We start from the raw sequence: 18,883 nt of genomic DNA on the forward strand, positions 1-18,883 counted from the left end.
ACTTATACCTGCCTAAACCAACTCATCCCAGTCAGATTGTCTCGTCTGATCTCATGTGCACTGCTGCCAAGATTTCTATCAGTTGTTGCTTATAGAAAGGTCTGCAAAGATGACTTTTTTTGGAAAGAGATGTAGTAATTCTCACAACTATGACGATCAAGCTGTATCTCTGCTAACGGGTGGACCTGTTTTGGTTTAATTTGCATGTTATCTAAGTCATAACATGGCCTTTTTGGGCAATAATATAAAGCTTGGAACTCCACACTACTCCAGACATTAGAATTGAGAAAGCTTTCTGAATGGGAAGCGAAACGTCTTCAAACATCGGGAAAAAGAAGTCCAGTTGTTGTTTGTTTTTTGAACTTTTTTTTTTTTGGTATCTCTGCTCCAAACAGTGCATTAATCTATCAGCAGATCATATTTACAAACTGAGCTTTCTGTCCAAATACCTAGTCTTGGAGGAACTTATATTGATGATGAAGGATACATTTTCCACCTTGAAAAGGATTTTGTAGGTGCTTTTCATTATTTTAAAATGTGAAAAGACTAGACGTGTTGAGATATTTGCTGCTTCTGTATGACGCAGTTCTCTTCTGTATGGGCGTCTAATGTGCAGTTTTGGGCACGCTGATTTAACAAAAACTATAGCACTTATTTAATGAATATTGTACAAAAGGGCTGAATATGCAATAAATAAATTTTTGAAAACAAGACATTAAAACAATTCAACAACCATCTCCTGATGAAAAGCTAGAATACTTCTTATCTCATTTGTTTTTTTACTTCGTCTCTTTGATCATGAGCATGATGGGATGCTATAGGTAAGTCAAAGCACAAAGATGGAGCAAAGAGAATAATTACCTAACTCCTCCTCCATGGTGCTGCCTCCGACTGTGTCCTTGACTCCCAGCACTCGATTGAACAGAATGGAGAAGGCACTTCCCCACACACCTGCCATGCCAAAAACATGCCCGTCAGCATTAAACAACAGAAGACCCCCGTACTAAGTGTTCCGGTTGAAATCATGATCCTTACCCATCAGAAAATGAAGAGGGTTCTCCTCATACTTCCTCACGACAGACCCCATGAAGAACTTGCTTCCAAACAGGTCAGGCGTCATGAAAGTACCGTACTTTGCCATTCCGATTTCATACGGGCTGAACTCCACCCAGTCTGCAAGTTGCAATGAAAGTAAACCATGAGAAAGATCAAAAACAAAAAAAATTCAATGCCTAATTATTCCTTGATTATGTAAATGCTAGGGTTACGGTTAGGTAAAGAAAGGTCTCTACTCTGGATGAGAACACTAAAACCTTTAAAAGTGCAAGAATATAAAATAATGTTTCCACTTCTGCAGCATTTTCCAGGAACCAGGTTCATTTTTTGGGACATGCTTTACCCACCAGCATCAAAACAGATTCCCAGGGAGGAAATTCATCTCATTAACACATTTGTTTTTGGCTAAGTCAAAAAAAATCGTTTCTGAAGTGCCAATTTTAGTCTCGACACTTGGCCGTGAACTGAAACGTGCAGTTTATGTGACACAGTCCAAGAATTTAAAGTAACTGGAAGCATTTTGCAAAGAAATAATGACACCTTTACCATCTGGGAAAGTAAAGTACTTCATTACCAACAACAAAAAAGGCTTCCTAGCTCACGCCGTTTGACTAGAGCCATTTGGGTAATTGCTGATGTGATTAAGATTTGAAAAAAAGAAATGCAACAGTCTGATGATAAAAAAAAACATCTGAAATTCTACCAGCATATGTAAATATATAACTGTCACTTTAGGGGAATAACTGTTCAGGGTAACGTCATAAAAAGATTCCTGTAAAGACGGCTAAGAACCTGCCAGACAGCTCTGGAGGCACAATCGTTACTTTTACTAATCACACCGACGGAACTACATTTCCTCCTGACGCAATGGTTATTCATCAACTGGGCTCTATCTACTTTTTTAGTAATGGCGACAAAATTTTTACTGCTTTGCTGGATCAAGAGGTCAGAATGTTTTTTGTTATTGTTAGGTGTCATTTCTCTAGTACATGTGTACATGTACACCTAGAGAGCATCATGATTTTAAATATGTGCCAATGTGGAACTGCACGATATTTTCACCAACCACAAGAGCGGTATTAGTTTACTTGTGGTCAGCTTTGTCGCAAAAGACTAGGCAGGAAAGTTCACACTTAGTCAAGCCAAACGTGTGACCCCCTTCTCGGAAAACAAATAAGGTAGCAGTACGAGTACCACTAGGAAATGTGAGTCATCTGTGAACCTCTGTTAAACTGTTAATTAAGGGAAATTACACACCTACAGATGTTTCTGCAAAGTCTAAAATACATTCAGATATTTATTCAAACATAAACAGATTCTAAATTAATCCAAGTCATATTTGCTGTGAAAACATTTGCAAATTATTCAACCAGAAGGGGCTTAAAGGAGCATAAAGAAAGTAATTTGAGATCTCACAAAGATTAGTGCAGGTCTGCTGATAACGACACTCAAGGTTCGTTAATAACCAAAACGATTTTACGATATGTTGAATACACAGCTGAAACCTATAGGCTGTGTATTCAACATATCAGCTGTATAGCTTCCTTGTAAACATGTGAACATTTTCCTAACAGGAATTAGCTTTTTAAATGTCAGTGTAAGCTTTTGTCACATTTGTCTTCGTGGTTTCATTTCGTTTATTACTTTTTTTTATCTTGTTCTTCCAGTTGCAATAGTGTTTTGTAAGCCCCATTTGTAGTTCCTGTTTTAGTGTGGTAGGGCATGTGTGCCCAGCTTTACTTCCCCTAGTCTGCTCCTTTAATTGTGTTGACACCTATGTCGAGTCAGCCCCAGTTGATGTATAGTACCTGCCTACACAACACTCTTTGTAAATATGTTTGCATATCCAGTTTTCCCTGACACCTATGCCCTGAAAGGCTGTAGTTAGTTGTGTATTGGATTAGTCTTAAAGATCCTCCTATTGTCTTATTGGCTTCCCAGTGCCTTATTTTGTAGTGACTAACTGAAGTCTTAGTTCCTATCAGTGCTTTGCATTTGGCCATTTCCTCAAGCCACAAAATAATGCAAACCATAGCGGTCAAACGTCTAGACCGGGGATTAAACATTTTAGAACAAATACTGCTTGAATAAATCACGTCTGTGTTTGCTAACAACCTCCCCCCCCCCACACACACACACACACACACACGACATGATGCGCAACTTAATGTGTCCTCTCGGCCTTTACAAAGAGTGCCCAAGCACTTCTCTTAGCAATACTGCAAAATCATAAAACACCACATTTAAAATATAATCTATCAGTACTGAGCATGTTAAAATATGGAGGTTGTATCAGACATGAGTTAGAAATGCAATTTATGGATTCAGTGGCTATATCTGCATCTCTTATGTAGTGCGCTCTGTGACAGGTGAGACGGACAACTAACAAAATACCAGAGCTAACCTGTAATTCAGTGATTTTGTTTTATTTCACAGTTCTTAAATATGCATTAAAAGTGAGACTAACTCACGAGTCTTAAACATGGCACTAAAATCATTTCTTTTATTAATCATTGCTGTTTCTTGTCACAAGCCTGCCGCCAACTCCTGAGGAATGAGGATGTTTCTTCTGCCAAAGCAAAGAGTCGAGGTCAGATAGCACTATTTTAGCAGTCGGCAACTTCTTGTGGAATCCCCCCCTCCAGCAACACGACTCTTAGACTGCTTCCTTTTAAAGTTCCTGGAAGGGCCTAATTGTTTCCTTATGTAATTATTTCTTAAACAAACTTGACACACTAAAGCTGTTACTGTAGAGGCCACACTAACAAAGAGGAAGCACCTGTGCAACATAGGACTACCCCACAACAACCACAAACTAAGGCCCAGTTCCTTTTATTTAGCTAAGTTAATATTTTCTGTGGCTGTAAAGCCAATGAAGACTCAAAACATCACGCCACATCCTCTCTTTTGACACCAGCACAACCTGACAAGGAAAATGTGTTGGATGCTCACTTTGCATGTGGCCTAACTGAACACTTGTATTTGCTACTCATCATAAATGCAAAAACAGATCTGCTGGGCGTATGAAGCATGTGAGATGAAAATTAACATAGGAAAAAAAAAAAAGAGTAAGAACTACCTGCAAACATGAGCTCGGAAACATCTGGCTTGACGTGTAAACATGTGAAGAGAGGTAGAGGGCTCTGGGCCTGGTTGATTTTGTCCTGGATTTTACTTAGCTTGATATCCATCCTCTGATAAAGAGACCATAATCTTCAGATCATTTCACACTCACACATGTTAACATCTCCAATACCACAATAAGGAGAAAAAAAATCAATTTTTCCCAACATGACCTTTACATGAAACATAACTCTAAATGAAAGATGGTAATGTTTGATGGTTGAGTAAAGGCTGGTTCACACAGCAAGATTTTAAAACCGTCGGCTGATTATTAAAGCCTGAGAGACACCACACGTAATGAGAAAAAAATCATAGATATGACTTAGACTTAGACACTTTATTTGTCATTTTGTATGCACAGAGTGCGTACAGAACGAAATTTCGTTTGCATACAGCTTGAAAAATCACAGTAAATTGCAGTAAGTTTCAGGATAAGGTGCAGATATAACAGATTTGTGGAGTTCGGTCAGACGGCGAGAACAACACACCACACACGAACAGATTTCCCTCAGCGTCATTCAGTTATCAAACAGGAAATCTTGTGAATCCTCTCAAAATCAAACGTGAGGTCAGAGTAAATAAACATGGATGACAGGGAAGAATAATGGCGAAAGTTTGTGTACTGATTTTAACAGAGAAAAATATAAATAAAAAGAAAAGGTGTTGATTAAAGAAGTGAAGACAGTATGAACAGGGTTTCTGCGTTTGCTGCTATTTTTTTTCTTTTTGGGGTTTCCCTCACCTCGCTTTCTGATTGGCTACTAGGGCTGGGCGATAAATCGATTAATTCAAATTTACAATTCTTTAAGATTTCATTTTTGGAAAATCTGGATTTTATTTTGCCAATACACTCATTGGGTTTCCATGAAGAGAACAGCATGTGATGCTGAATATATGTTTAGGCAAATGTATTGTAAAAATATTGTTAAGTGGAAACTTTTTTTTACCATAATTCAAGGTACTTCAGTTACTTATTTACTTTTTATTTTAACTTAGTTTGAAGTTCACAAGTGCAGTGAAGCCTGTTCTTAGCTCAATGTGTAATACCACTAGCAGCAAATGTTTTGTTATATTTTCATTTTTTTTATAATGGCACGGCTGCCATCTTGTTTTACAAGCATGTTTCACAGCTTGTTTTTAGTTGCACTTTGAATTCAGGTCAACTCCCTGACGAAATACTTGACATAAAAAGCAAGGTTTTAATATAATTTCTTTAATTTCTTTTTATGAAACAAAAAGGAGGAAAAAATCGATTAATCGGATTTGGTATGATAAAATCTGAGATTTATTTTTTAATCCATATCGCCCAGCCCTATTGGCTACACGTCACATTCAACAGTCTGCTTGCCTGTTTGTCCACTGGGGACACCACACATGCTAGGATATCGGGGCAAGACAATCCAACATGTCAAATATCCCTGTTTTGGGGTCGGAGCGGTCCCAACGTTCCACCGGATGGACCCCATCACTCTTAACACGCCACACATGGTAGGAATACCTCTCAAGATTATGTAAAGAGAGACGTCGATAGTCAGCGCCTCTTGGAAGGGGAAGAACAGGGCAAAATCGGGCTAAAAATCCTGCCGTGTGAACCAGCCTTTAGACTAAGACATCGGTGTAATTAACAAATATAGAGAAAATAAATGATATTTCATGAGTCAAATCAATAGCAGCTGTATGGTGGCTCCTACCGCAGGTATAAGCGTCTCTCCTATGAGCATACCGAAAATATCGGTAAACGTAACTGGCTGCCCCGATGCCTTTTTGGTCCACAGAGCCTGGATATAGTTGGTGATGTGCTGGGGCAGCAGCAGCCGGAGTGGGTTACTGCTGACCCTCTTCATCAGCTCATTGTTGATGTCCTTTGGACCCTTGTCTGGAAAGTCAGGATGTGAGTAGAGTGTGGACATGTACCTGGAGAGATGAAGAGGAAGCAAGTTAGGAAGAGGTGGATTCAGGGATTAGTCTGGTTTAAATTAGCTTAAAAAATGTCTAAATATTAGGCTGCATTTTAAAAGGGAGTGCAGAAGTTGCTGTTGTTGTACAACCTCAAACTCTGGTGTATTTTATTGGGATTTTATGTGAGCCCTGTTGCCCTGCTGGAAGGTTTTAAGTCTTTTGCAGCTTCTGGGTTTATTTCCATTTGTTTAGCTCTACTTATCTTCCTGCCAACTCTAAATTTGCCTAAAAGTATTACCACAGCATGATGCTGCCACCACTATCAGTCTCAGTATGCATTGTGTCATCAGGGTGATGTATGGTGTTCGTTTTCTGGCACACATGGTAATTTTGCATGTACACCAAAAAGATTAACTTTGATCCCATGTGGACCAGACCTCCTTCTTCCACAAACACCACTGCAGTAGAATGGTCTTACCGTGAGGATTGTGTGTTCTAAGTGATGTTGAGTAAAAGTTACGTTTTTTTTTTTCTTCCATCGATAGCTTTCTTCCTCCCACTCCTCCATAAAGATCAGATTTGTGAAAAGGCATGAAACAGGTTCTTCCAACTGAACTGTGTCTGCAGGTCTTCCACATGTGGATGGTCATGCCTTTGCAGGTTTGAATTACTCTTTTGATTTTCATTCGATGGTCTGAGCTCTGTGATATGCTTACAATTTTTTTTTATTGCCTCATAACCTCCAGTGACTTCCGAGCTGTTGTCTGCACCTTGGGTTTATCTTCCAAAACTCCAAACCGACAGTCTGTGCTTAAATTACACGCTCAGATGCTTTTTACTACTAGCAGACTTTTGACTGCAAATGGTTGCATTGGATTATATTAAGGCTATCAGATTAAGGGGGCATAAATGCAAATATGCACTAGATTTTTTTTTGTGAAAAACGTTATGTTATATATGTGCACTAAATAAATAAAATTGAATTAAATGTATCATTTACCTTCCACTCAACAAATGAACTACTCTTTGTTAGTATATACACATATGTTTATGGTTGTAAGGTGAAAACATGTGATAAAGTTCAAGGGTGTATATACCTTTCTAAGAGAGTGTTTAAGGCATAGAAAGATGGGGGGAGGGGGGGGGAGTTTAGAAAATGAAAACATATATGACTGGTAAATAAATATAAGGTATAATGAGAAAATAAAATAGTATTTAAATATATATATAAAACAAGCATGAAGAAAACAGAGCAAGTAAACACAGACCATGTGGATCCAGAGAGGCCTGCAATGTATGTGGCACAGTCCAAGACTCCAGACTCAAACAGGGCTTTCATCACTCCAGAAAACCCAACCATTGCACGGAAACCCCCTCCGGAGCCAGCTATGGCTATCACTGGAACCTGCAACACACATGCCAAGTCATAATGAGAGGAAGAATAACTGAAAGTCATGTTTAACAGAAGTTGTAAATAATAGATTCAGTCTTTCAGGTTAAGTAACTTCACTTTGCATAGCTTGAATGCCAAGCTGGCTACATCATGTCTTTGCAGCAGACCCTTCCCCAGCTTGTGCCTTAATATCTTCAGCTATTTCCTAATTCATATTGAACAACACCGTTTCCCAGTCTGTAATATCCATCATGTCAAAATATTTTAACTGTCAGCCTCTAAAGGGAGTTCACAGTACAAGGCTGTAACTGGATACCTAATTTCTCTGCAACTTCTCGTACAATGAGGACGGACCAAGTCTGGCGAGAGATTATCGCCAGCCAAAAGAGGCATCAGGCCAAAACAGTACTGGTGGGAAAGGAAGCTTAGCTAAATGCATGGTAGAAAAGGTCACGAGCTTTCTATCAGAGGTTTTTTCTGAAATAATTTATAACAGTTTGTGAAATGTCAGCAAGTCTGAACCAAAGCCTGATAGTAGTGTCTAAAGGCAACAGACCTGAACGCTTTGGGCTGTTTGTCTTTGGTCATTTTTCAATAATCTTCCCCAGAGCTAGAGATAAGGGGAACGTGCAGTAGAACAAAGATCCTACTGTAAGCATCAGCAGACCCCCCCCCCTTTATATTATACTGGCACATGCTTCCAAATACCGAATGCTAGACAATATGTGCACATGTTAGGAATATCATGTCGTTTCATGTCAATGGCAAAGCTTATGTAATGCATTATGAAAAGCAGCTTTTGGAGCCAACATCAACCTTCCTGTTTTTCAGGTTACCAGTAAAATGGCAGGTTAAATGTCAGTTACCTTCCTGGGAAAAACAAGTCTTGGTTTTGCACTGAGCTGACTGTGAACTAGACCATAGTGCTTCCTTAATATGGGTCAATTGCCAAATATAGTTTTATTGTTATGATTTTGGCCTGGCTGTCTGTTTTTCTTCCTCTGCACCCGGCAGTTATTAGCTACACCTGCTCCCATCTTACACGGCATAATCAGCCTTATTCAGTTCACTGGGTCTTCTGCCTTTATGCTGGATTTCCACAGTCGGCCAGTGCCAGATTATTGTAGTTTTAGTGAGTAGAGGTCCAGCGTTCCTCCTTTGCCTTCCTGCAAAGTTTCCAACTATGTTCTTTTTCTGTGCATTTCCTTGTCTTGTCCCAGTTGGACACCTCACTGACCATGAACCTTGTCAAGCCGTACGAATCAGTCAGATATCACGCTACGGATCCTGATTCACAGCAGCCTCAGCACACCTGCCATGTTAGCTTGCACAAGGGCTTTATCTTGAATTTTAATAAATATTTTAAACGCAAACACCGGACGTTTCTTAATATGCGTACTTCCCCGCCCTCTTTATCGAGCAATGCATAAGAGCAGACTCGTGCGTTCTTCAGAAAGCACCGCGGCCGCAGCTTTTTTTAATATAGGCTTTTTTAGATACTAAAAATATTGTTTTAAAAATTTTTCTATAAAAAATGGTGTAGTGTATAAATAGTTTTGTATGTTAAGAAAGAACTTAAATTATAATTTATTTAACACAAAATATTACCTCTCACATTCGACAATGAATACATTATTTATACAATTATTTCATTTTATAAATAATGTCTTGGCCTTGTTGCTGTCTGACTCTTCCATTTACATTCGTAAGCTGCCAGAGGTGTGATTCGGATTGACAGGTATGATCTATAAATCTGTTTGGATGAAGAAAGTGCTGATACGCTGAGAGCTGCGTCTCAAGGAGAATGTTCTGGTAACAAATTATGGAACCAGCATGAAGTCACATGGAAGCCAAAAATGTTGGGGCAGACTGACAGAGGCAGCCTCGCCTCTGGGCAGCTGTAGCTACTAGCATAGCTCACCACCGTCAGGGTGTGAATGGGTGAATGACTGAACTGTAGTGTAAAGCGCTTTGGAGGTTGTCAAGACTAGTTAAAGCGCTATACAAGTACAAGCCATTTACCATTACCATTTTATGATCAATATAAGTAATAATTTATCATCATCTAAACACACTAATAACAGGAGGTGAAATGCAGGTCCAGAGAGCTGTGCGTGTGGTGATGTCGCGAGTACACGAGTACGCTTCTGTTCCAATACACAGAGATACGTTCTGAGTACTCCCGTTCTCCCCAAGTCCGTACTTCCTGTGTTCTTGCCAAGAACGGACTTGACGAGAAAGGAACTCCGTCAGTTGAGAAATGGCCACCATGTCTGTTTGCCATGACTTTTATGCTTTTTATAGAGAGAATAAACATTAAACAGTAATGGTCATGGTCTTTTCTGTTGTTCTGTGACATTGAAAAAAACAAAAAAAACAATCCTCCACAGATCCTAAAGAGCTCAGCAGCTACACACCTTTAGACCTGACCTTGCATGGGAGGATTGACTTCTCAAGACCTTTTCCAACTCGGGAAAGTTGAAAAAGGTCTTATGTAATCGCCTCCTCTCAGAGGAGGCGATTACATAAGTTCATCAGGAAAGGCAGCAGTGTTCAAAGATGCCACCTCAAGCCGGTGCAGGAGGTGGTAGACAAAAAGACTCTAGCAAATATCGCAGATCCTTCCTCCTAGCAGCTGTTAGACTGCAAAGCTATCACTGCTACCAACAAACCCAGTAAGTGTTTACAAACCTGCTGTTTTTGCAGTCATTTTGCATTTCCTGGAGTCCCCTGTTATTTTTTTATGCACAAATATACATAGTTTTATAATTTTTTTATCACCCCACTTAGTTGTGCATTTCTGTAATCTGAGTATGCTAGTTTCAATAACTACAGTATTTTTTTTCCTATGTTTTAAATTTGCCCTTACTGTACAGTCTCTTACTCACATCTTTTTTTCAAATGTTGAATCATTTGCCTGTCACTTCGCTGCTGTTACACATGAATTTCCCCACTCTGGGACAATATCTTTCTAATCTATTCTATATTGGTTTATAACCTAATTCTGCGTTACACTTCAACCTGACCTGACGGATGTGTTCCTTGGTCTTCATGATGCTGTTTGTTCTCTAAAGGTCTCTAACAACCTCTGAGGTCTTCATAGAACGATTGTTTTCATTAAGTATCAAAGTAGAAAAGGTCTGAATACAAATGTACGCTAAACCAAACCAGCTACTATTTGCGAAATATGTGAAAAACATTATTTCCCTTCTGCTTCACAATTATGTGTTACTTCCTTTTCATAAAATAAGACAATTTTATGCTAGTAATGTGAAAAAAGGTGGATAAAGTTGAAAGAGTTTATTACTCTTGCAAGGTTCTACATACATCTCAGGGTTTCATGTGTGTATTTTTAATTGAGCAGCTAAATAACTGAAATACAACATAGAAGCTGTACATGTGAAGTAGAAGCAGAGCTTAAACACTTTTCAAGACCAGTGAGTTTAAAGTCAAACAGGTGAAGTGTTTGCTGGTGAGAACTTAATTGTGGGAAATTAGATCGTACATGCCGTTTTTTTGTTTCTAGGCATGAGAACGAAATTTAAAAAGTTGAGAATTTCAGTTATGACTTTGCAACCTGATAGAAATGACTTTCCAGCTTTCATTTCAAATGCAAATGAAAGTAAATTTCCCCCTGTGGTTCTGTACTTACCTCCACCGGAGAGCTGGGGAGGAAACGAGGCTTCTCCATGTCAAGGAGCTTCTTAATGCCAAGCATCACTCTGTCTCTGCGGGAGTTTCTGAACTGCTTCTCTTTGTCACAAAGGGCCAGGCTAAACCTTAGGTCCAAATTTGTGCTAAAGATACAAACAAAAGAAGATTTAGGTTTTACTAAAATGATGACGCATGTTAAGCTGAGAGGTGGTTAGAGATAAAAATCTGTAAGCAGGAAGATCAAAACGGATCTTCAAGTCAGATAAGATCTGCTGTCAGCTTACACATTAGATTACTTGGTTATTTTGTTATGCTGCTTCTGATCTAATTCTGCTGTAACAGATACTTTATAAACCAATATCACGGTTTAAATCTAAATGAACAATGTTCAATCTTTTTTTAAAGACATACCAGATTTCCACTGTCATCTCCAAGTGTACTTTGGTTGCCTGTAAACATGAATAATATGTGGTTATTTAAGTGTGACAAGGGCCACAGAAGATGTTACCCTTTTGGCACACAAGCACCTCGATAAACATGCAACTATCCTCCTTAATGACAATGGTTAACTGAAGCGTTACAACAACATCTTTCATTCAGAATCAGTCAAGAATCTTTATTGTCATTATGCGTGACCATAAGGAAAGTTTTGGTGAGACAAACACCGGCTCAGAATGCACACAATTCACACATGACACTTAGACACAACAGGACATAATCTTTCAAGGATATGGATATGACAGTGAAAAAAACAAAAGCGACAGGCTTACTTTTCCAAAACTGAAAATTTCCAGCGTTTTCTGTCCCACTTTGAGGTTGCAGATCTCAAAGGATGCCGTCCCAAGTGTCTCATCCATCACATAATTGGCATCCATTAACGTTAGCTGATTGGGATAAACAGCAGTTTATGCTTTACAACATATTAAGGTTAGTTGTATGAGTAATTCTGGAATATATTTAGATTCAAAAAGGTTGATTTTAAAGAAACCACAATATAACTGTTCACGAAAAAAAATAAAAATTTCTTTTCTTAGATGACACCTAACATTTTAGTCACAGTGGTGTTGTTTTGTAATTGTAATGCAACTATAATACCTGTAATACCTCAAAACAAAAAAAAACGTGTTTACATGGATTATCAGATATGGGTCTCACCTCCAGGACATTATTCTGGTTGGGGTCTAAAATAAAATTAAACGTTTCGTTCCATTTTGGGTTGATATCATTGTCTATGTGCTTAGTCCTCTTCCTGCTCTCCGGGGCCGTTGGGATGAACAACTCCACATATGGATCTGGAGTATCCACTGAACACATACAAATTACGTAGAGTTACTAAATAGTCAGATCTCACTTGGCAGACTGGGACTTTGTGTCATTTGGAAATTATAAATTTGAGCATACAAAAATTGCACGTGGGGTTCCTCAAGGCTCTGTTCTTGGGTCACTTTTATATAATATCCATATTCTCCCCCTAGCCCAGAACATTAAGAATTTGCATATCTTTTACTGTGTGTGTGCTAATGATACACTACTGTCAACATCATCTCATAACTACAGATTCTTACTGAAAAAAAGAATCATATATTAGCCAAATGAATTATGTTTTAAATATATACCTGCCTTTTCTTGCAAAATCAACATTTAAAGGAACACTTCAAACACTATATTTATTACAATTATAATCAATATGGATACAAATTAAAATAGGTTTTAATACTCACATAAGTCCCCCAGTGCTCCTTTGGTAACATTTTCAGCACGAACCACTGTCACAGTGAATTTGTGAGAAATTTGATGTTCCACCTAAAACAACATTCTTATTTAGTTCAAATCAGCTTCAATGTGTTGTGTGAGAAAATTTGTGAAACCACAGTGAATTGAATCAGAAATTTAATTAATTCATCCATTTTCTAAACTTCCCGTATGGAAAAGAAATTAAAAAAATATCTAAAACAGTTAAGCATTCAATCATCTTCAGTTTATGTCTAATTTATTGCACAACATATAAGGCATATTTACTCTTTAAAGCGGCCTTATTTCAAACAATATAATACATTTCACATGAGTTATGTGAAAGTTTCGTATGTTGTTTATCAGGTTTAACAATATTGCACAAGATTCATCGCAAGCTGAATGTATCATCAAAGAAGCTTCAAGTGACTAATTCATCCAACACAATGGATCACGTTTAGGCAGGACTGACTTTTGTAACTCGGTGCGAGGACTAGCAGACCTACAAAGACTATCTGATCTTTTATTAAAAAAAACCTGTACATAGTGTTCCTTATGTTATTACCTGCACCCATTGCTTATTGTTTATTGTTTGTTGTGTGTGTCCTAAGCTGGAGTATGTCCTGAAAAATTTCACCATGGTAAGACGCGGTGACAAAAAAAAAATCCTTCATTCTTGATAAATAAGTCATATGTTAACATATGTTTTCCATACATGTTTTGTATATGTTTTTCATATATTAAAACATATGGTAATTGTACAGTACAGACGTTGGCCAGAGGTTATCTAATCAGAACTGAACTAAGCTATATGCCAAATCCATCCACTTCCCCACAAGCTTTCAAAAAGCTATAAATGATACTCAGATAGTTAGACCATGTACGCTTATACAATGTCCACTGTCCAGCTAGTTTGCATGTCGGCTACTGAACATGCATTACTGTAAATTATTAAAGAAGGGAGCTCATTTTGGGTTTCATAGCTGATAAGGAAACTTTCTAAATACTTACTAATGTTACAAATATGTTGCTATGCAGAGCACTGTGCAATGCCTGTTATCAACATTGATGTATTTTAGGGAAAATTACAAAGAACAGTTGTTTAGTAATACAAGCCGCACTATAAAGAAGTCAAGTTATGTTAATGCTATGGTTTCAGAAACACTTTTTGTTATTCAGGGTAAAATCGTTTTTCCACCCTGAAAGTAGTTAATATATCATGTATTCACGTGGACCGACAAGTGCTAAAAAGACTGAATATTTTTCACTCCAGTTTGATGAATCCCTGGACGTAATGGACACAGCTCAGCTCGTTGTATGTGTCAGGATGGCGTTCCCGGACTCTACAACAAAAGAGGATCTCCTCACTCTTTTACACTTAAATGAGGGAACAAGAGGTGAGGATATTTACAATGCCTTTTAAAAAATGCGTCCGCAATAATGACATCCTGATTCACAAACTGGCGACAATTACCACTGCTGGATCTCCAGCCATGCGCAGTGTGCGCACTGAATTTATTGTGCTATGCCATAATGACCTAACCTGACTCTAGCCAGATGTATTTCGCTCCGCCTAGCTTCACTCACATACATCTGGGACATCTCCATAGGAATTGCCTTTATTGAAGGCTGGGGCTTATCAAAAATCCTTGCATATGATTGGATAAGCCACTTGTCTGTCATCTTTATCGAAGTGCTATTTCAACTACTCACACTGAAGCTAACCCGTGACGCTGATGAGAGCGACGAAGGAAAAAAAAAAGCTTTTTTTTTATGCCTTTGCGGCTCTAGTGTTTTATTGACAGTGAGCTGACAGGAAGAGGGGGAAGACAGGCGGCAAAGCGCCGCGGGTCGGAGTCAATCCCGGGCCGACCAGGTTGAGGACTAAATGCCTCCTAATATGTTTCGCGCTAACCGCTCTACCACGTGCGCGCCCTGGAAAACAAAACTTGCCAAATCCGGTCGGGAGAAGGGCGAAAACATGGTTTCCACCAACAAAAGCCTTCAGAGGCGTTCTCTGATGTTATTTTAATGAAACAATATTAGGTAGATTGGACAACACGGAAGAAATAGCAGCATCAATGTTAACGCTTGCTTCCTCGATGCGAGCCGCCATTGCTGTCAAAACAGTCTCACGTCACGGTTGCTTCTCCACTACGTCACATCTATGAAACTCCAGCCCTGCGTCCTGATTGGCTGGACAATAAAATTGGTTGGAGAAATCACTCTCTATGGGAGAGGTCCCAGATGGATGTGAGTGAAGCTAGGCGGAGCGATATCCATCTGGCTGGAGTCAGGTTAATAATGACCGTGATTTTACGGACTTGGTGAATTACCACTGTGTCATTAACCAGCGGGCTTTGGTTGGGAAGGTCGTGAACTTTTCTCATCTTTTGACTAAAGGGGTCTACCTGATCAACTCGAGTGAAAAAGTGCTTCAGCACCGGTTATTCAAGGCGTTATTGGATGAGCTCCATGCCCAATACGGAGACCTACTCCTCCACACCGATGTCTGGTGTTTGAGTCGCGGCAAAGTGCTGCAGCGATTTGTTGCTTTGCCGCCTGAGATAAAGACTTTTCTGGAGACAAGGAATGAGGAATGTGAGGAACTGTCAGATGATCAGTGGCTGCTGGACTTGGGGTTTCTGACAGGCCTGACCACAAAACTGAACGCACCGAACATCAAGCTCCAGGGAAAAGACTGACATCTTCCCCACATGACCGGCGTAGTGAATGCGTTCAAGGCCAAGCTGGATGTTTGGAACTCACAGCCGAAAAACGGGAGGCTGACACACTTTCCCAACCTGGAGAAAATGTCACAGACCATCGGTGACGAGGACGCTTTTCACCCTGAGCAGTACTGTGTTCATCTGGACAAAGTGGCAGCAGAGTTCAGTCGGCGTTTTGGTGAATTAGACGTCATGGAAAATGTTGCTGCAGTCGTCTTAAACCCATTCCTGATGTGGAACAGGTAGCAACCAAATTTCAGCAGGTATTTGCTCTGCCTAGTGGGGTTAACATGGAGATGGTTGATTTGCTAAATGACACTGAGCTAAAAGTAAGATCATGAGACGGTAACTTTGGGGGAATTGTCAGCAGGGAGAAGTTTGCCCCCCTCACGTCACGTGCACTAAGAGTGAGTGCCTACTTTGGATCCACTTACCTCTGAGAAATGGCGTTTTCACAGGTGAAAATAATTAAATCAAAGTGGAGGAGCCGCCTTACTGACAAACACCTCACAGAGTAGCTGTCAGTAGCTATGAGCCAAATTACAAGGCTCTCACAGACAGCATTCAGTCACAGCCGTCTCACTAACCTGGGTGAGTAACATGCCAGTTTGGACATGTGATGGCAATGAGAAAAGTAATGATGCGTAAGATGGTACATAACTGTGCTGGGCTCATTTACACTGACTCAGAATTTTGTTAAACACAATTACAGTTTGATTTTGACAACACATTATTTCTAAAAAGGTGATGTTATGTAACTTGCATGAAGCTTGAGTGAATGAGCATAACACTGCATGTAATCTGCTCACTGCGTGTGTGTGTGTGTGTGTGTGTGTGTGTGTGTGTGTGTGTGTGTGTGTGTGTGTGTGTGTGTGTGTGTGTGTCTTCTATGAACAAAATAGAGACCTCATACAAAAGGAAATAGGCCACACCTTTATTTTTTGTGTTTTTTGGACATAAAGCTGTACCTCACCTAATTGTATTGAGAATTTCGTTAGCATTACAGTTCTATTTTGTGAAATATTGATAATAATTGAATAAAGTTTCAGTAGATAAGCATAACACTTAATATGACATTCCTTTACTTTTTGTGTTGCAATGAAATTGAATAACCTACAATTGAAGTTAATGTGTTAGAAATGAGGCTTGAAGTTGATGTGTTAAAGTGAACCTATGGCCAGTTTGACATGCTAGTTACAAGGTTTTCTTTGTTGCATTAATTTGAACGTTGGATCAAAACATTTTATGTAATTCAACAACAAATGATGATTCATGAATAAAAGGCGTCAAGCAGGAAGTACAATCTGGGCTGTCTTTTTCTTTCAACGCTTTAATAGGAAGAGCTTGCTTCTCGCCAAGGTGGAGGTCGGGAATCTTGGGCTTAAAAAGGTTGAAGACCACTGCTCTAGACAGTAACAGCAGAACGATTGGTGTTTTCACGTGAAGTTGCTAAAGTCACCATAAACACAGAGAAAAGTCGCTAGATTTGTCGTGAGTAGTCACTAGAGGCGTTTGGAAAGTCGCTCGATATCGTGACAAATTCGCTAAATTAGCGACACTGATCCCGTTGCCCTGTTTAAAGCTTCCCGCCACCATCTTAAGTTACCAATTCAAATCTAATTATTTCTGGAGAAATAACAACATGAATTAGTTAGCAAAACATTCTTTAAAATATTATTTCCTGAAGTAATGTTTTATCTAACTCTCAGTCGCATTGTGAATGGGTTGAACACCTGTCAATTGTTCTAAATTACTTAAGCTAATTTGACCTTATTTCAAATTGTTTAAGATGAACTCTAAATTAAAAATCTTCACTGACCTCTAAAAATTATTAGGTCATTTTTATTGTGATGTTTTTCAACCATTTTATTTGTTATTTTGTGTGTACATAGCTCATTAGTTTCTTTGATCTTAATTTTGCTTGGTAGTTTGAGTTAAGTTTTACTAGACAAGTAAGGAGGGATTGTTGATTGAAATATGTTTGACTTGAAGTTGAACTATTTCTGTTAATAAATTATTTGATTTGAAGGGAAGTTGTCTCTTATTTATTCTGTATGTGTGCAGCTTGCTTTTAAGAGAATGCTAGAGCTGGAATCCCTCTTTCACTTACTGTGCTAATCTCAAAGCCAAATTGGACTGATATTCACAGGACAATACCTGGCAGACTGAGACTTATTTAATTAAACATTAAATAACTTAAAAGCATTTAATTGTGCAACATCCTACTAGAAAGATCACACATTCCCATACTCACGATTATACTGGAAGCCATTGCAGTATTTGCAGAGTATTTCTCAGGAAGCCCTCGGCGCGATGCAAACTTTCAGTCAGGTGAATGTCTCAGTCACAAACTGATGCAGTTAGTCTGAAACAAAAACAAAAAAAAAGCTGATTTAGGTGAATTTCTGTTTTTCTCCCTAGAGCAATTACAAATAGAATTTTACTTGCGTCAACTTTGTTTTAAGTCAACAGTTAAATATAACAAGCATTGACCGGATAAAATGATTATCACTATATCACTATGCATCAAAACCCCTTCCCAAAAATGTATCTGATTTTTACTAAACTAAAAATGAAAAAGGCATCAGAGAGCTGCAAGATGAATTCTCGCGGTACTTGGGCGTTCACAAATACAAGGCAATCAATATTGTACCACTCCGGGCTTCAACCATTTCTGTCTAGGAAGTGCCTTGACTAGCTTACTTTCTTTTGTTTTTTTTTTAATAATGTCTGCTGCTTACATTTTAATTTGATAATGTGATACTCCAAATCTATGAAAATTATCACATGCTTTTGGCTCACTGCACCTCCTCCCACGCCCCATCAGTGGCATGATGGTTTAAAACATCTTTACATACTGGAAGAAATTACTGCAAAACTTAATTTGAAACTGGACTTGTTTACAAACCCGTGGGCTCCTGTCATTGACCACTTTGGCTGGACATGCGCATTGGCTGCCTTCATTTGATATTCTAACAAATTTGTTGTTTGAATAGTGACAATACTTTGTGGAAAGTGTACACACACCTTTGTTATCTGGTTGGGAAATTGTTCTTGACTTGTAGAGTCTGTTTTTTTTTTTTTTTTTTTGTTTTTTTATCTTAGTGTATTTTCATATTGAGAGGATTAAAATAATTTTGCTTGGATAAACATTGTTAAAAAAAATGGATACTGTGATTGGCTAAAACCAACCTTTGGTAGGCGGGCACTAGAAGTCGCTTTGCCCAATCAGCTTAGAGAGTTCTGCTGAATGTCCCTCCTTTCCTGAAACAGATTCAATGGGAGCAGGTCCAGATTC

At 38.8% G+C, this 18,883-nt stretch overlaps 1 protein-coding gene across 2 annotated transcripts in view; it reads right to left on the minus strand.

Annotated features, from left to right (window-relative positions):
• pla2g4ab (phospholipase A2, group IVAb (cytosolic, calcium-dependent)) overlaps positions 1 to 18,883 on the minus strand; it is a 39,647-nt gene that overhangs the window by 15,428 nt on the left and 5,336 nt on the right. The window contains exons 1-12 of one of the 2 annotated variants that reach the window (XM_036140939.1): positions 18,778 to 18,817; positions 17,840 to 17,950; positions 12,847 to 12,928; positions 12,281 to 12,429; positions 11,896 to 12,009; positions 11,537 to 11,574; positions 11,124 to 11,268; positions 7,347 to 7,483; positions 5,871 to 6,093; positions 4,136 to 4,250; positions 1,036 to 1,173; positions 862 to 951 (exon numbers count right to left, since the gene is read on the minus strand). In XM_036140939.1, the coding sequence (XP_035996832.1) occupies positions 862 to 951; positions 1,036 to 1,173; positions 4,136 to 4,250; positions 5,871 to 6,093; positions 7,347 to 7,483; positions 11,124 to 11,268; positions 11,537 to 11,574; positions 11,896 to 12,009; positions 12,281 to 12,429; positions 12,847 to 12,928; positions 17,840 to 17,857 (1,249 nt within the window). In that variant the 5' untranslated portion in view covers positions 17,858 to 17,950; positions 18,778 to 18,817. Of the gene's footprint in view, positions 1 to 861; positions 952 to 1,035; positions 1,174 to 4,135; positions 4,251 to 5,870; positions 6,094 to 7,346; positions 7,484 to 11,123; positions 11,269 to 11,536; positions 11,575 to 11,895; positions 12,010 to 12,280; positions 12,430 to 12,846; positions 12,929 to 17,839; positions 17,951 to 18,777; positions 18,818 to 18,883 lie in introns of those variants that run through there. The other variant, XM_012851643.3, reaches the window with a different exon arrangement.

The sequence above is a fragment of the Fundulus heteroclitus genome, chromosome 9 (assembly GCF_011125445.2).
Source record: "Fundulus heteroclitus isolate FHET01 chromosome 9, MU-UCD_Fhet_4.1, whole genome shotgun sequence".
In the NCBI taxonomy this organism is placed as follows: domain Eukaryota; kingdom Metazoa; phylum Chordata; class Actinopteri; order Cyprinodontiformes; family Fundulidae; genus Fundulus; species Fundulus heteroclitus.